This window comes from Catharus ustulatus, chromosome 30 (genome assembly GCF_009819885.2).
Source record: "Catharus ustulatus isolate bCatUst1 chromosome 30, bCatUst1.pri.v2, whole genome shotgun sequence".
NCBI lineage: Eukaryota > Metazoa > Chordata > Aves > Passeriformes > Turdidae > Catharus > Catharus ustulatus.
In genome coordinates, this window is record NC_046250.1 from 962,202 (window position 1) to 978,009 (window position 15,808).

General features: G+C 52.8%; 1 protein-coding gene across 2 annotated transcripts; it reads left to right on the top strand.

Annotated features, from left to right (window-relative positions):
- The first annotated feature begins 256 nt into the window (after positions 1 to 256).
- DAP3 (death associated protein 3) lies at positions 257 to 15,736 on the top strand. 2 transcript variants are annotated; one of them, XM_033082693.2, is made up of 14 exons: positions 257 to 309; positions 1,103 to 1,161; positions 1,958 to 2,003; positions 5,996 to 6,109; positions 9,280 to 9,381; positions 10,150 to 10,258; positions 10,580 to 10,672; positions 11,561 to 11,691; positions 11,868 to 11,948; positions 12,383 to 12,541; positions 13,345 to 13,404; positions 14,421 to 14,510; positions 15,197 to 15,314; positions 15,627 to 15,736. In XM_033082693.2, the coding sequence occupies exons 3-14, from the start codon at positions 1,962 to 1,964 to the stop codon at positions 15,710 to 15,712; spliced, it is 1,185 nt and encodes a 394-aa protein (XP_032938584.1). In that variant the 5' UTR covers positions 257 to 309; positions 1,103 to 1,161; positions 1,958 to 1,961; the 3' UTR covers positions 15,713 to 15,736. The 2 variants fall into 2 exon arrangements, with proteins under 2 accessions (XP_032938584.1, XP_032938583.1); XM_033082692.2 differs by lacking the exon at positions 257 to 309 and adding an exon at positions 885 to 986.
- The last annotated feature ends 72 nt before the right edge of the window (positions 15,737 to 15,808 follow it).

Consider the following 15,808-nt stretch of genomic DNA (forward strand, 5'->3'; position numbering starts at 1 on the left):
TTAATTTATCCCTTTCTGAAAACCTGGCCACAAACCGCCAGCAGCTTTCACGCTGCACCCTCCAAACGCGGCGCGGAGGGGCTGGCCGGCATAAAATCAATTAAGCAAATCAATTAAAGAAATCAATTAAACAAATTAACGCCGCTCGTACAGAAGCAGCGGCACGGGAGGCCACGCCCCCTTTGACCACGCCCACCATGACCACGCCCACGCGCTCACGCCCTCCCCGGGCCCGCCCCGCGTGTCCCTCCGCGCCTCCCGTAGCGGCCGCGTCATCGCGGGGCTGCGGCGGCGGCGGGAGCGGCCCCGGTGAGTGCGGGGGCAGCGCGGGCCCCTCGGTCACACCGCGGCCCCCTCAGGGACACGGCCGCGCCCTCCCGCTTCCCCCGGGGCCGCAACCCAGCGGCCGCGCTGCTCCGGCCCCGGAGTGACCGGGAGTGGGGAACGGAGCCCGCGGGCAGCACGTGGGAGGCACCGGCGGGGCCGGGCCGCGCTCGGTCCGCAGCGACCGGGGGTTGTTTTTATTTGATCAGGACGTTCTGTTCGCTGATGGATGGCTGTAAATGCAACTGTGGGGTTTGCGTAATTTTTGGTGGTAAAACGAAAAAAAAAACAAAGCACGCGTGTCGCTCCCGTAGCGGCCCCGGTGCTGCTCTGAGCCTGGCCCAGAGCACCGGAGCGGCCCCGGTGCTGTGCTGGACACTCGGGGGTTCTGTCACAGCGCTCGGCGTGCCCAGAAATCAGCAGCTAGTTTAAAAAAACCATTCAGGAAGTCTAAAACTATTAACAGAATTCTGTCTTTAATTTCCCTAGTTGTGTCTGAGAAGTTTTCCCATCCCTGCTCTCTCTGCAGTTAAAAGTGATTTAAACCCGTGGGATCCCACGTGGAGCAGGGTTTCTCCTTGCTGTGCTGCACGCACTAAAATGACCAAAAATTCCTCTGCAGGATGAGATCTTCACTCATTCCTGAAATAGCAAGAGTGGGGGTTGGTTTTTTTTGTGTTTATTTTAGTTGAACGAATGAAAGCAGCGCTCCCACCCTCCCCTGTGGGGCTGTTTTCCCACTCCCTGCACTAACAGGTGCAAATGCTGTTCTGTGCAGGTGAAGCAGCAGGTAACCACCAATTCCACTGAGGCAGCAGCTCCTCCTGAGGAATTAAGGTAATTAATTCTCCCTTTGAATGCAGCTTATTGCACCCCAGAATTCTCAAAGCATCCTTGTTAGGCTCTGTCAGAGTTTTCTCCTTGGGAGGTTCTATGAAAAAGGCCTTGGATGCCAGCAGAGATGGCAAAACCTCTTTATTTCATCTTTATTTCACTCTTTGCCTTTATTTGTGCATCACAACTGCTCCAGTGTTTTGTTTTGGGTTTTCCCTTCTGTAAGCAAGGATGGCTGAGCAGTAGATGCTGGTAAATTATTAGGATGGAGCTGGAGACACAGAAAGCACCTTCAGTCTCTGCATTATTCCAGTTCCTTCACAAGAATCACTGCTGCAGCTCTTGCATCTCTTAACAGCTGCAGTCAAAATTCCTTTCCCAGTCAATCCCAAAAAAACTGTTCTCCTCACTAGGAGAATGAAATACCTTCATTTACAAAGTCAGGGTTTTTTTATTTCTGTTCATGTCTGTGAGAAAATGCCACATAATTAAGTGAATATTTTTATTAGCTTTATGTATACTTTATTAGGTTTTTTTTTAATTAGTGGAATAATTTTTCTTTTAAACCATTTGTTGTTTATATTGTTAATGCCCTGGTTTTTATTTTATTATTTTATTAATAGTATTTCTTAGTTAAGTGCTGCTGATCACCAGTCTGTGTTACTGCAGAGCATCTGACACTTGGTCTGAATTATTTGTGTGTCTTGTCATGAAGGTCTTTCACTACAAACACTTCTCTCCCAGCATAAGATAATCAGGCATAACAAAACCAACTAAATACCCACTTCTGTTCCTGCAGGAAAATGCTGAGAAGTCTGAGAGGACTCGCCTGCCGTTCTCTGAAGGTGAGTTCTGTAAGACCCTCCTGCTATTTCCAAGATTTCAACTTCCTGTGGCCTGGAATGACAATTTGCAGCTGTAAAAAGTGAGATTCTTCTTACATTTAGCTAAAACCTTGGTGGTTCCTGTGAGCTGGGGGTGTAACTCCCTCTGGGCTGGTCCAGCATTTCCATGTTTCCCTGAGCAGGCTGGGCAGAGGGAGCCTGGCTGAAAGCAGGATGCTGAGATCCTGCACCTCCCATTCTCAGGAAACAGGGATTATCCACCTTGCTGTGCATGGCTGGAACAGCCAGAGGAAGAGGCAACCAGCCCTGCACAAAGCCTGTGCTGCTGGTGGGAAGAGTTTTGCCAAAAATCATAGAATCATGGAATATCCTGAGCTGGAAGGGAGCCACGAGGCTCATGGAGTCATCTCCTGGCCCTGTGCTGGGAGCTCTGAACATTCCTGGAGCTCTGGCAGCCTTGGAGCTGTGCCCATTTTCTGGGGAGCCTGGGCACCCTCTGGAGCAAGAACCTTTCATTGTTTTTTCATTTTCTGAACCAAAAAGTGGCTCAGAGCTTTGGGTGAGCACAGTGATGCAAACTCACAGCAGCTCTGTGTCATCCTGAGAGCCTCCTTAAACCCTGAGCAGCAGCAGAGGTCATGGTGCTGCTCTGGATTGGCTTCCTGATGGAGCAGAGTTCCAGCTGTGCTGTTTGCTCCTGCCTTTTCCAGGCTTTTCCCCTCCAGCACAGCACAGAGGCTGCAGCTGCCTCTTGCAGCTGTGGCTGGGAGTGCTCCCCTTCCTGGGCTGGGATCTGTGGAATGCACAGGAATAAACCAGGATCCCTGGGCACAGCCCAGCATTCCAGAGCCTGGGATCCCTGGGAGAGGTGGGAATAGCTCAGGATCCCTGGGAGATGTGGGAATAGCTCAGGATCCCTGGGAGATGTGGGAATAGCCTGGGATCTCTGGAAGATGTGGGAATAGTTCAAGGTCCCTGGAACATGCAGGAATAGCTCAGGATTTCTGGAAGATGCAGGAACATGAAGCATTCCCAGAGCCCAGGATCCCTGGGAGATGTGGGGGTAGCTCAGGATCTCTGGAAGATGTGGGAACAGCCTGGCATTCCCAAAGCCCAGGATCCCTGGGAGATGTGGGAATAGCCTAGGATTCCTGGAAGATGCAGGAACAGCCCAACATTCCCAGATCTCTGAATCCCTGGGAGATGTGAGAATAGCTCAGGATCCCTGGAAGATGTGGGAATAGTTCAGGATATCTGGAAGATTCAGGAACATCCAGCATTCCTGGATCCCTGGAAGATATGGGAATAGTTCAGGATCCCTGGAAGATGCAGGAACATCCCAGGATCCCTGGAACACACAGGACCAGCCTGACATTCCCAGATCCCTGGAACACACAGGACCAGCCTGGCATTCCCAGATCCCTAGACCATGCAGGAACATCCAGCATTCCCAGAGCCCAGGATCTCTAGGAGATGCAGGAATAGCCCAGGATCCCTGGAAGATGTGGGAATAGCTCAGGACCTCTGGAACACACAGGAACAGCCCCAGCATTCCCACATCCCTGTTACACACACCGGAACAGCCCCAGCATTCCCAGATCCCTGGAACAGCCTGGACATTCCCAGATCCCTGCTCCATGCAGGAACAGCTCCACCTCATGGCTCGGGATTCCCGATTCATCCCCGGGCACCACGTGATGATTCGCTGCCATTTCAGGGATCCCAGGGAAGCCACTCCTGTCCTTTGGCAGATGGAAACTTCCCCCAAAATCTGCTCAAAGGGGCTGGGAGATGGGAGAGCCTGCTGGATGTGCTGGGGGTGGCTGCTCAGGGAGCTCCCTGGGTTTTTCTGGCATTCCAAAGCCAAGGGATGGATGCTGAGTTTTTGTTCAGGAGGAGGGACTGCTCTGAACTCAAGGTATGAAATGCTTCAGCAGGGGTGTCCTGAGCCATCTGCAGGGAGATGAAATTGTGGATTCTCTCCCTGGTGGTTTTGTAAATGGAAACAGTGATTGGTGAAATGAAAGTCTGGATCTCTGGAGCTCAGGACAGCTGTGAGCAGGGCTCACCTCACTGTGCTGGCTTTGTAGCACCTCAGAGAGGAGGGATTCCCTCTCTCCAGGTTTTGGGAGCTGCTTCCACACCCACAAAGGCAAAATTCCAAAGCACCAGGAGGTTCCAGGGGGTTTTGGGAAAGAGCTATCCTACTAAGGCTGCAAGTGCCAGTGTAAATGTGGAGTCATTCACAGAGGGCAAAAATACAAATTTAGTGTGTTTGGCTGCAAGACCAGAGGATTGGACTTAAAGTCTCCTCAAGTTTGCATTCTGATTTCTTCAGCGAGCTCATGAGGAGCTGGCTTGTGTCCCATAGAGATTCCAGGTCCTGCTGAGGTCAGTTTGTGCTTTTTAAAACATGAGATTGCTGATACTGTTTGATGAAGCATCATTCAGCTCAAGGCTGTGTCTGGACACCCCTAAAATCTGAACACAGAGCAAGAAGTTCATTGTTGCTTCATTTTCCCTCACCACTGCACTGGTCAGGGATGAGGATTTGTGTGATTCCCCTGGGGAAGGATGAGCAGGGAGCTTCCCTGTCAGCTGAGCCAAGCTCACAGCCCTCACACCTGGGGGGTGAGGAGGGGGAATGTGGGATTTGGAATGGACTGGGCTGCTCCAAACCCCATCCAGCCTGGCCTTGGACATTTCCAGGGATCCAGGGACAGCCACAGCTCCTCTGGGCACCTGTGCCAGGGGAATGAGAGGGGCTCTGATCCCTGGGAGTGACTTAGGGCTGGCATTTTCTAGGTGATTCCTTTCTTCTGTAGTTATTCATGTGATAAATTGATATCTTTGTGCCTTGCTCAAAGCTGTAAATTGTCACCTCCGTGGATTTTAAGCTAAACAAGCCATCCTAAAGGATCATTTGGATTTGAGGAGGAAAAGGGCAAGGTGGGAACGAGATGTGCTGGGTGAGCTCCCTGTTTGCAGTGCAGCTGTTTGTTCCAGACTGGTTGAATTCCTTCCCTAAGAGGAGGGCAAGTGCCCAAGTGCTGATTCAGGCATCTGGAATGTGGCTCATCCCCCTTTGACTGGAGCCCTTGTGGCTTTGCAGTGGCCCCCTGAGGAGCACTGGGGTGGCAGCAGAGCTGTGTCATGCCATGGGGAGCTGAGACAGCTGTCCCTGGCTCTGAGCTTTGCATTCTGCTGCTCTCACCCAGACAGACAAAATAGGAAACTGCTGGCTCTGTTCAGCTGCAAGTGGCCCTGTCAGTGCTGTGAGGGGCTCTCAGCTTCTCCCAGAGCCTGTCTGGAGGATGCACTTTCTAAGTCATTGACAAATGTTTGTGTTTTCTTTCACCACAACATAATAAAATGCTTGTCCTGCCACTGCTCACTTTCTTGCCTGTTTTGGCTGGGCTTTGCAGGCAGGCTTCAGCAGTCTGTCTGGGGAAAAATGAATTAATCAGCTTAGCTGGCTGTTTTGGTTTCTCAGCCACGTCTGTATCCTAATGCCAGAGTCTGGATGCAGGGACACAGTCAGGGAAATCAGGGAGGGAGTGCAATTATAAATAGCAAATAGTGGGCAGAGCTGCACTAATCCCTTGGTAATTGAGGTGATTATGGATTGCTAGACAGGCTGAATTTCAGGGTGCTGCCACTCCTGAAACGTGGTGGGCACTTCCCAGCAGAGAGGCCTTAGTGGGATCTTTAGGAATTTGGGGAGGTAAAACTCAGGTGCAGGGCTTGGCTTCAGGCAGAGCTGGCTCAGGTGGGGATGGCTGCAGTGCAGCTATCTAAATGTGAAATCTGGTTCTACAGCATGTGGCTTTTCATGATGAGCTTCCATGCTAATGATGAGTTTGCACTCTAATTGCAATCAGGGTTCAGCTCTGGGTTGCACGTGCCTTGGCAGGATCACAGAGGAGCAGGCTCCTGACTTGTCACAGCAACCCTTGGCTGCTGAGAGCTTTGTTGTGTCTTTGTCCCCTCAGCTGGAGCGTGGCTGTGCCCTGCACACAGCACCCAGGGATGGCCTGAGCTCTGTGTCCAGCCAGGATGGCCCAGAGAGGCCTCGAGCAGCGTTCCACACCAGCGAGAGCGACCCGGTGAGTGAGGCCACCACTGTCCCTGCTGGGGACACTGAGTGCCACCACTGTCCCTGCTGGGGCCACCTGCTGGGGGCACTGAGTGCCACCACTGTCCCTGCTGGGGACACTGAGTGCCACCACTGTCCCTGCTGGGGCCACCTGCTGGGGACACTGAGTGCCACCACTGTCCCTGCTGGGGACACTGAGTGCCACCACTGTCCCTGCTGGGGACATAACCAGTGAGTGAGGCCACCAGTGTCCCTGCTGGGGACACAGTGAGTGAGTGAGTGCCACCACTGTCCCTCTGGGGACACAGCCAGTCCTGGGTGCCACCACTGTCCCTGCTGGGGACACAGCCAGTGAGTGACTGCCACCACTGTCCCTCCTGGGTGCCACCACTGTCCCTCCTGGGTGTCACCACTGTCCCTCTAGGGACACAACCAGTCCTGGGTGCCACCACTGTCCCTGCTGGGGACACTGCCAGTGAGTGAGTGCCACCACTGTCCCTGCTGGGGACACTGAGTGCCACCACTGTCCCTCCTGGGGACACAGCCAGGCCTGGGTGCCACCACTGTCCCTGCTGGGTGCCACCTGCTGGGGACACAGTGAGTGCCACCACTGTCCCTGCTGGGGACACAGCCAGTCCTGGGTGCCACCACTGTCCCTCTGGGGACATAACCAGTGAGTGCCACCACTGTCCCTGCTGGGGACACAGTCAGTGAGTGAGTGCCACCACTGTCCCTGCTGGGTGCCACCACTGTCCCTCTGGGCACACAGCCAGTCCTGGGTGCCACCAGTGTCCCTGCTGGGTGCCACCACTGTCCCTCTGGGCACACAACCAGTCCTGGGTGCCACCACTGTCCCTCTGGGCACACAGCCAGTCCTGGGTGCCACCATTGTCCCTGCTGGGGCCACCACTGTCCCTCTGGGCACACAGCCAGTCCTGGGTGCCCCCAGGGGCTGTGCTGGGAGCCAGCAGTGCTGCCTGGGGCTGTGCTGTTCCCTAAGGCAGGGATCCAGCCCCCAGGGAACAGCCATGGCAGGATGGGGCTGCTCTGCCTGAGAGCTCCTGGGAACAAGTATTGATTCCTTCTGCAGAGCTCACACATCAGAGTGTGGTGCAGCAGCTGGGATGTGCCTTAGCTTGTCATCAGCCACCATTAATTCCAGCTCCAGGGTTATTCTTCCCTGGAAAACCTCCCTGAGCTGGCTGTGAAGGGGATAAAAACCACACCCCAGATGACCTCAGCACAGCTCTGCAGCATCACAATTCCAGCCTCACACTCTGTGTCTCCAGCACAAAATGAAGGGGAATAAATGAATGGAAGAAGCCTTTGAGGTGCTTTTCTGCTGCCTGTGTAATTGGAGTCTCTCAGAGCTCATTCCTCGGGGTCTCTATGGAAACAGCAGCAGGAGATGATCTGCTGCACGTGACCCCTGTGTCTCCATGGATTGCACAGCACAGGCCAGATGGCCACCATTGTCCCCTCTGTCCTGTGCCTGCCTTTTGGTTGCCAGGCAACTGGCTCTGCCATTCTGACTTGAGCTTTTGGCACAGCTTTGGCCAGCTCAGCCCTGCCTGGGCTCAGGGGTCACTCCAGCAGCACAGCTCCTGCAGCACACAATCCCCTTTAAATAGGACTGACAGAGCCACTGAACAGGAAATTCTTCAGCAGAGTTTGTGTACCCTTCCATTAGGGACTAAACATGACCCACATTATGCAGCAGGGTGAAGGAATTTGCCCAAAGTCATTCAGTGAGTCAGGGATGGAGCTGGGAATGAAAATGAGCTCTGGAGTCCTGTTCTTGTTTGAGCCATGGAAAACCACAGGTGCTGCTGGTTTGTGTCTGGCACATGCAGAACTCCAGGGAATCCCCAGTTTGAAATCAGCTTGGGAAAATCCTGCAGTGTCACCTCATAGTTCTCCTCAGGTGCTGCCTCCTTGGACAGTAGGATTTAACATTTTGCAAACATTTCCTGATCATGAAGCCCAGTTTGGCAACTCCAGCAGCTCAGCCCTTTCCTGGAGTTACCAAACAGTTTCTTCCTAGAAATTAATCCTTGAATCAGGAGTTCCTCAAATCCTGCAGCTGTGCCAAGGTAAAGCACAGAGTACAGGACTTCCCTGTGCTGGGAGAGCCTTTCCTAGGGAGGGGTGGAAGTTGCTGAGTGCAAGGGGCAGAAGGTTCATTTTTTGCTGAAAGGGCTGCAAATCTGATCTGAAGAAGGGAAGGGAGACTTAACAAGGAGTCAGAGAATTCATGGGAATGCAGCAGAGCCATCAGCAGTGGTCCATGAAGAGTCCATCAAGAACTGGGAAAAGCCAAATATTCCTGGCCAGACAGGCAGAAGTCACACTGCACATAAAATAAATAAGGAAATTGTTATATTGGCTGTTGTGCATGCCAGTTTTTATATATAACAAGAATAAAGAGGAAGGAATTTTACTTTAAATCTATGGAAAAAATGCAAAAAGCAGAGCAGGACAAGATGTAAGCTTCAAAGATTAACACAAACTGCTAAAAGTCACACAGGAAGGGCAGCAGAGTCTAAATTAGACAAGACACAAAAGTGGATGACTTGAGCAAGAGGAAATAAATAAGTGCTTTGCAGGTATTGTAGTGCAGGAAAAGGGAATAATGAAGGGGAAAAGCAGATATTAAATTCCCAGATCCCAGTGACAACAGCTTGCTGTCACTACCTGCAGGTAGACACTAGCAATAAATGCAGCAGGATTCAAGTGCAGTGGAGGAATAGCCCTGATCACTGAGGTCACCACAAGGGACTGGAAATTGTTACCCCAGAAAAGAGACTCTGAGTTTTTAAACCTCCAGCTCCAGTAACCAAAAGGCACCGTGGGAATTACTCCAGGGAGGCAGCAGCTCAAGGCACAAAACATCATTTTGTCAAAAAGAAAGTGAATGTGACACCAGCAGGTAACTCAGAAGGTGTCACACCTTACACAGGTTAATTCAGGGAGCCACTGGTGCCCCCACAACTCAGGAAATCCTTTCACTGTTCGGTGCCAGCTGGGATCTCCTCCTTTAGCCTCTTCCAAAACCAGCAGTGTCTGACCCCACAATTCCTGCTTTATCTTGCTGTGCCTCCCAGTAATGGAGCATTCCCTCCCTGTCCCCCCTTCCCAAGGCAGGACAGGCACAGTGACAATTCCCACCTTGCTTTGCAGGCCAAGCACACGGAGCAGCACGAGGGGCGGCTGTACAACATCCCCCTGGAGGAGCTGAGTGCTGTGTTCCCCCATGGGCTGCCCCATCGCTTCCAGCAGCAGGTATTGCACTTGGGAGGATGCCCTCAGGCACTGGCTGCACCCTGGCAGTGCCCAAGGCCAGGCTGGGTGGGGTTTGGAACAACCTGGGGTGGTGGGAGGTGTCCCTGCCATGGCAGGGTTGATCTTTAAGGTCCAACCCAAACCATTCCATGACTCTGTTTGGGAAGAGCCAGATCTGTTGGTGACTGTGATGTTTTGAGAGTGCAGTTTTTCCTGTCCCTCACTGTTTTCAACATCTAAAAGAGATGAGTCAACCACCCAGAGCAGCAGCAGAAGAGTTTGAGAGTTCCACCTCAGGCAGCCTTCATTCCAGTGTTTTTCATCTCTAACATCCAAGCACATTATGAACTACAGAAATATTTTCCATGGCTATATTTGTGTGAAACAGGCTGTCTCCTGAAATAAGTTTCTATCTGCAACAAAACAATCCTGTCTCCTGATTTGAGTGGTGAGGCAGAGCTGTGCCAGGCTCTGCTCTGTGAGCAGCTGCCTGCCTGGGCCAGGAGCAGACTCCTTACCTGTGCACACCCAGGTCACTGAGTTGTTTCCATGGGACAGGGTGGAACAGCTGATCCAGAAAAGCCTTCCCAGGGTGTTCCAGGCACAGCAAGGACACGAAGCAGCGCTTCTCACTGAGGGGAAGCAGTGCTTGACCAACCCTGTGGGTGCTGCAGGGCACAGAGGGCAGAGCTGGGGGTGTTGGGAGCTTCCTGGAGCAGGGCTGGGGACAGCTTGGTGGCAGCTTGGTGACATGTGCTCCTCTCTCAGATCAGGACCTTCAACGAGGCGCGGGTGATGGTGCGCAAACCGGCGCTCGAGCTCCTGGCTTACCTCAAGGGCTCCAACTTCAGCCACCCTGCTGTCAGATATGTCATCTGTATCCTTCACCTGGAGGGTGGGATGGAGAGAAACACAGCTCTGAGGGTTGTTGTGAGCCTGGGCTGAGTCTCCAGGAGGTGTTTGTGCCAGGTGTGTGGTCAGTGCAGAACTCAGAGCTCGGAGATGTTTGTTGTAACTCAGGGCAGGGGCAGCACACAGGGCAGGGGGCTCAGCTCTGCTCACTGGGGCTCAGCTCTGCTCACTGGGGCTCAGCTCTGCTCACTGGGCTGGGGAACAGGGAGAAGGAGCTCTGGGTTTTCTGGATGAAATGCCAACTGAAGAGGTTTTTCAGAGACTTTCCTTGACACCCTTGTTGGAGATGGTGAGAGGGGAACAGGGAAGACCATGACCCTGTGCCATGTGGTTCACTACTGCTCCAGGCAGGGCTGGCTGGTGCTGCACATCCCAGATGGTGAGAAAAGCAGTTTGGTTTTTTTTCTTTTACCACACCAAACACCAAAAAAGCTGCTTCAGGAGCTGTAGGCTATCCCACCACAATCTAGCTTTGTTTTTCCCTAGTGGAGAAGGCTCATAAAACACAAAACCCCCAAATAAAGCAGAGCAGAATTAGTTATTTTCACCAGCTCACACATACTTTGGGTCAGTCTGGTTTTCCCCAGCACAGGGGGAGGTTTGAGGTCTTTGTGCCCCTCTCTGATCCCAAGGGAGGATTCTCCACTAAGGATGGAGCTGCATCCACCTGTGAGGTCCCAGCCCAGGAAGGACATGGAGCTGTTGAAATGAATCCAGAGGAGGCACCAAGATGATCAGAGGGATCAGGGGAACAGCTCTGCTGTCAGGAAAGGCTGGGAGAATTGGGATTGGAGAAGAAAAGGCTCTGGGTTTACCTAATTGTGACCTTCCAGGACCTAATGGGGCTACAAGAAAAGTGGAGAGAGATTATTTACAAGGGAGTGGAGGGACAGGACAAGGGGGAATGGCCTCCCACTGCCAGAGGGCAGGGTCAGATGGGATATTGGGCAGGAATTGTTCCCTGGGTGGGTGCTGAGGCCCTGGCACAGGTGCCCAGAGAAGCTGCTCCATCCCTGGCAGTGTCCAAGGCCAGGTTGGATGGGGCTGGGAGCAGCCTGGGATGCTGGAAGATGTCCCTGCCATGGCAGGGGGTGGCACTTAAAGGATTCTTCCAACCCAAACCATTCCATGATTCTGTGACTTTCCTCACCAGAATTGCAGATTAAGGACAAGCAACACAAATACCCCCACCACCCTCACCTCATACCATTATTTTGATTTTAAAAAATAAATAAAATTCAAACCATCTGTTTCCTTTTGCTCACAGCTCATCTCTGGGTGAAGAACTGCAAGGAGCTTTTGCAGTCTTCCTACAACAAAGACAGGCTGGATCAGCCTCTGCAGGCTTCTGTCTGGCTCAAGAACTTCAAAGCCTCCAATGAACGTTTCCTGCAAGAGGTTTGTGCCTGCAAACCCCACCCAGTGCCCCGTGCTGGACTTCAGGTGCTGTGAGAAAAGCACTGCAGATCCCCTCTGTGGGGATGGCTGCTGATAGATGCTTCTCCCACATTCTGCAATCCAGCTTTGCTTTGCTTCCTCTCACCCCCTAACTAATCCCAGTTTTCTTCCCACAGATAAAAACCCAAAAAAAATACATGTGGGGCAAACGAGAATGCACAGAGGAGGGGAGACCTTTGAGGGAAGTGGTGGAGCAGGTGAGGAACAAGCACTGCTGTGCTCTCACCTTGTACTGCTGTGTCTGTGGAACAGATTGCTCCTAAAGATCTGAGATGGGAGTCCTGGGAAATAGAAAATGTCTCACTATCAACACAAGATATTGTGGAGGATGTGGTGGGTCTGTAAAGAAAATTGTACAGAGAATTTAGACAGGTTTTTTTTTCCTTCTCTCTGAGGAAATATTTCCCTGAACCAGTCGGGGGAGGGACTGCTTGAATCTGTTTCCTAGAGGTTTTCTCCTAAATTTGCCCTAAACCAAGACAACACAAAGTTAAAATTTAAAATCCCCACGTTTTGATGCTCAAACTGCTCCGTGGAAAGGAAGGAGGAGATTGTTGGCTCAGTTTGTCATCCCCTGAGCATTTCCTAGCCAGAAATGCAGGCTGAGCTGTGTCCCCTGTGCTCCCTGCAGGGCCTGGCTCGTGTCAGGAGTGCCAGTGATGCCGTGGGGGTGCTGCTGAGGGAGCTGAAGCAGCAGAGTCACCGCGGCTCCTTCCGGCTCCTCGTGGCCGTGGACGGCGTCAACGCGCTCTGGGGAAGGAGCACGCTGAGGAAGGAGGACAAGAGCCCTGTGAGGATGATGATTTCTTTGGGGGCTACCTAAAAACAGACCAGACAACATCAGGGGAATGCAGAGTGGGTGTGTTTATTGAAGGGTTTTCAGGTGCATTTTGGGCAGACAAAACCCCCCGGGTGCTACCCTCAAAAAATGGATGATGGGTTTGTACACTTTTATAAAAGTTTGGTCAGTTTGCAGATTGGGATTAATCTTCAATTACAACTCCAGGTAATGAAGTAATTTGCTGCCCACAACTCACTTTTGTTTACATTTCTCATGGAAAAGTGAGGGGTGCTCAATTCCCAGGTCTGGAGAGGAATTGTTGTGTGTAGCTACCACTGTATGGAGTTTAGAGTTACACACTGAAGAATTGCAGGACTATAAATATATGAAAAATATAAAAGCTCCAATCTTATGGCATCATTCCCCCCCTCATCATTCCCCCAGAGCTCTGCCCTGATTCCTGCAGCGGGGAGCAGGTTTGGTTCAGTTTTTGTTCTATGGCAATCCCTTAAAATGTTCAGGCTTTGGCAGGGCCTGAAAGGTTCAAATTGTGCTTTAGATCAATTTTGCTGAATTTTTACTGTCTCTCCCTGAGCCAGAAGTGCAGGTAGGTGTTGTGGGAGAGGCAGGGCCTGGGTGTTGCTCAGTGCAGCATGACTCAGGCTCGATGCTGCAGGGCTAAGGGAAAGCAAAGAAAAAAAGGTGCCTGAAGGATACAAATGATCCTGCCAGCCTAATTGGAAGGAGGGGAGGGGAATTCATGTGTCAGAGGCTGCTGGCAATAAAAAAGTGATGCAGGCAATCTCCACCAGGTTTGTCCAGAGGAGCTGACCCTGGTGCACAACCTGCGCAAGATGCTGATGAACGACTGGGTGAGTTCAGCCCCTGAAGGTGCCACAAGCCCAAAGCCACCAGCCCAACCCTGCTGAAGGAGGGCACAGCATCAGTGTGTCACCAGTGTTTGTCACACCACCTGAGGAGAATGAGAACAGCTCTGCAGCAGCATTTCCTGACTGCCCTGCCAAGCTCTGAGCTGTTTGACAGCCCTTGGGACAGTTTGGGTGATGATGTTTCTGAACTAATGAGAAATTCTGAACATTTTGCTGTAGGAGGTCAACTCCTCCTGCTGCTTTTTCAATCCCCTGGATGCTCAGAGCTAGAACAAGTAGGTTTCAGATTTAGAGGTCTACAGGAAAGTCTTTTTAAAGCATTTCACTGTTTGCTTAGAAAACCCATTACAGGTAAGAAAAGTTTTCATGGCAGCCCTGGGAACATGAGCTGTGTGTTTTCCCTGTGCTCACAGGGATTAATGTGGTCAGGAGCATTATAAAAAGTTAATCTTGTACAATTTTTGAAGAATCAAGATCCCAGAATGGGATCTTAAAGCCCACTCAGTCCCAGCCCCTGCCATGAGCAGGGACACCTCCCACTGTCCCAGTTTGCTCCCAGTCCCATCCAGCCTGGCCTTGGGCACTGCCAGGGATCCAGGGGCAGCCACAGCTTCTCTGGGCACTCTGTGCCAGGGCCTGCCCACTCTCACAGGGAGGAATTCCTTCCCAATATCCCCTCCCTGTTACTGTGAAACCATCCTCCCTTGTCCTGTCACTCCATATCCCATGTCCCAAATCCCTCTCCAGTTCTGCTGGAGCCCCTTTAGGCACAGGAAGGGGCTCTGAGCTCTCCCTGGAGCTTTCCCTTCTCCAGGTGAGCACCCCCAGCTCCCCCAGCCCAGCTCAGAGCAGAGAGGCTCCATCATGGAACCTTTGTGGCCTCCTCTGCACTTGCTCCAGCAGCTCCATCCTCCAGGAAGAAGATGCCTCAGGGGTTGATCCTAAACCAGCACTGAGTTTGTAGCTAACAGGATTTTTATTTCTGATCTGCCTTCCAGAGTGGAGGTGCCATTGTGACCACCCTCAGCCAGACTGGCTCACTCTTCAAACCCAGCTCAGCCTACACTCCCCAGGAGCTGCTGGGAAAGGTGAGTCACAGCCTCTGGTGAGTTTTTTCCCCTCTTCACATTGGGAAACAAATAAAAATCTTGGTTGGTGACCTGGCTGTGTTCAGGGGGACATTGCTCAGGGTCTCTGTGGGTCACTCACACCTTTGGGTCAGCAGTGCCCTGACAGCCAGGGGAGCCAGGAGTGAACTGGGGTGTGCCAGGCACAGGGGCAAGGCTGGGGATTGTCCCTGCTCTGGGCTGGGACAGCCTCACCTCGAGCCCTGGGGGCAGTTTGGGCACAATCTAGGAAAGGTCTGAAGCTGCTGAAGAGCGTCCAAAGGAGGGACATGAGGCTGGAAAAGAGGAGACTGAAAGGAGACCTCAGGGATCTGCAGCTCTGATTTCTGCTCCCTGTGACCAGGACAGGACCCAGGGGAATGCCTGGAGCTGTGTCAGGGGAGGGCTGGGCAGGATAGCAGGAAAAGGCTTCTCCCAGAGAGTGCTGGGCACTGCCCAGGGAATGGGCACAGCCCCGAGGCTGCCAGAGCTCCAGGAGCATTTGGAGACCACTCCCAGCACAGGATGGGATTGCTGGGGTGTCTCCAGGGCCAGGATCTGGATGATCCTTGTGGGTCCCTTCCAACTCTGAACATCCCATGACTCCACGACTCTCTGAGCTCCCCACCCAGCCCCCTCCACTGACCCTTCCTGACCTCTCTTCCCAGGAGGGCTTCGACGCCTTGGATCCCTTTGTGCCCATCCCGGTCCCCAACTACAGCCCGAAGGAGTTCGAGAGCTGCTATGGTTACTACCTGGAGCGCAGGTGGCTGCAGCACGAGAAAGGTCAGGGCTGGGGAGGGGCAGAACCCGGGGCTGTGCCCGCCCTGGGTGTCGGAGCCTGCTCGTGTGCTCTGTTCCATCCCCATCCATCCATCCATCCATCCATCCATCCATCCATCCATCCATCCATCCATCCATCCATCCATCCATCTCTCTATCCCTCTCTCCCTCCATCCCTCCCTCTCTCCATCTCTCTATCCCTCTCTCCCTCCATCCCTCCCTCTCTCCATCCCTCCCTCTCTCCATCCCTCCCTCCCTCTCTCCATCTCTCCATCTCTCCCCATCCCCTCAATCCGTGTCTCTCTCTCCTCGCAGCGCGCACGGAGGACGGGAAGGCGGAGCTGCAGTTCCTGAGCGGCTCCAACCCTCGGCAGCTGGACCGGCTGGCGGGTCCCCTATAACGCAATAAAGGCTCCGTTCCCCTTTCCCGTGTCCGTGTCCCGTGTCCCGTGCGCCTGCCCGGCCCCGCTGGTCCCGCCCGTCCGGGGCGGTCCCGG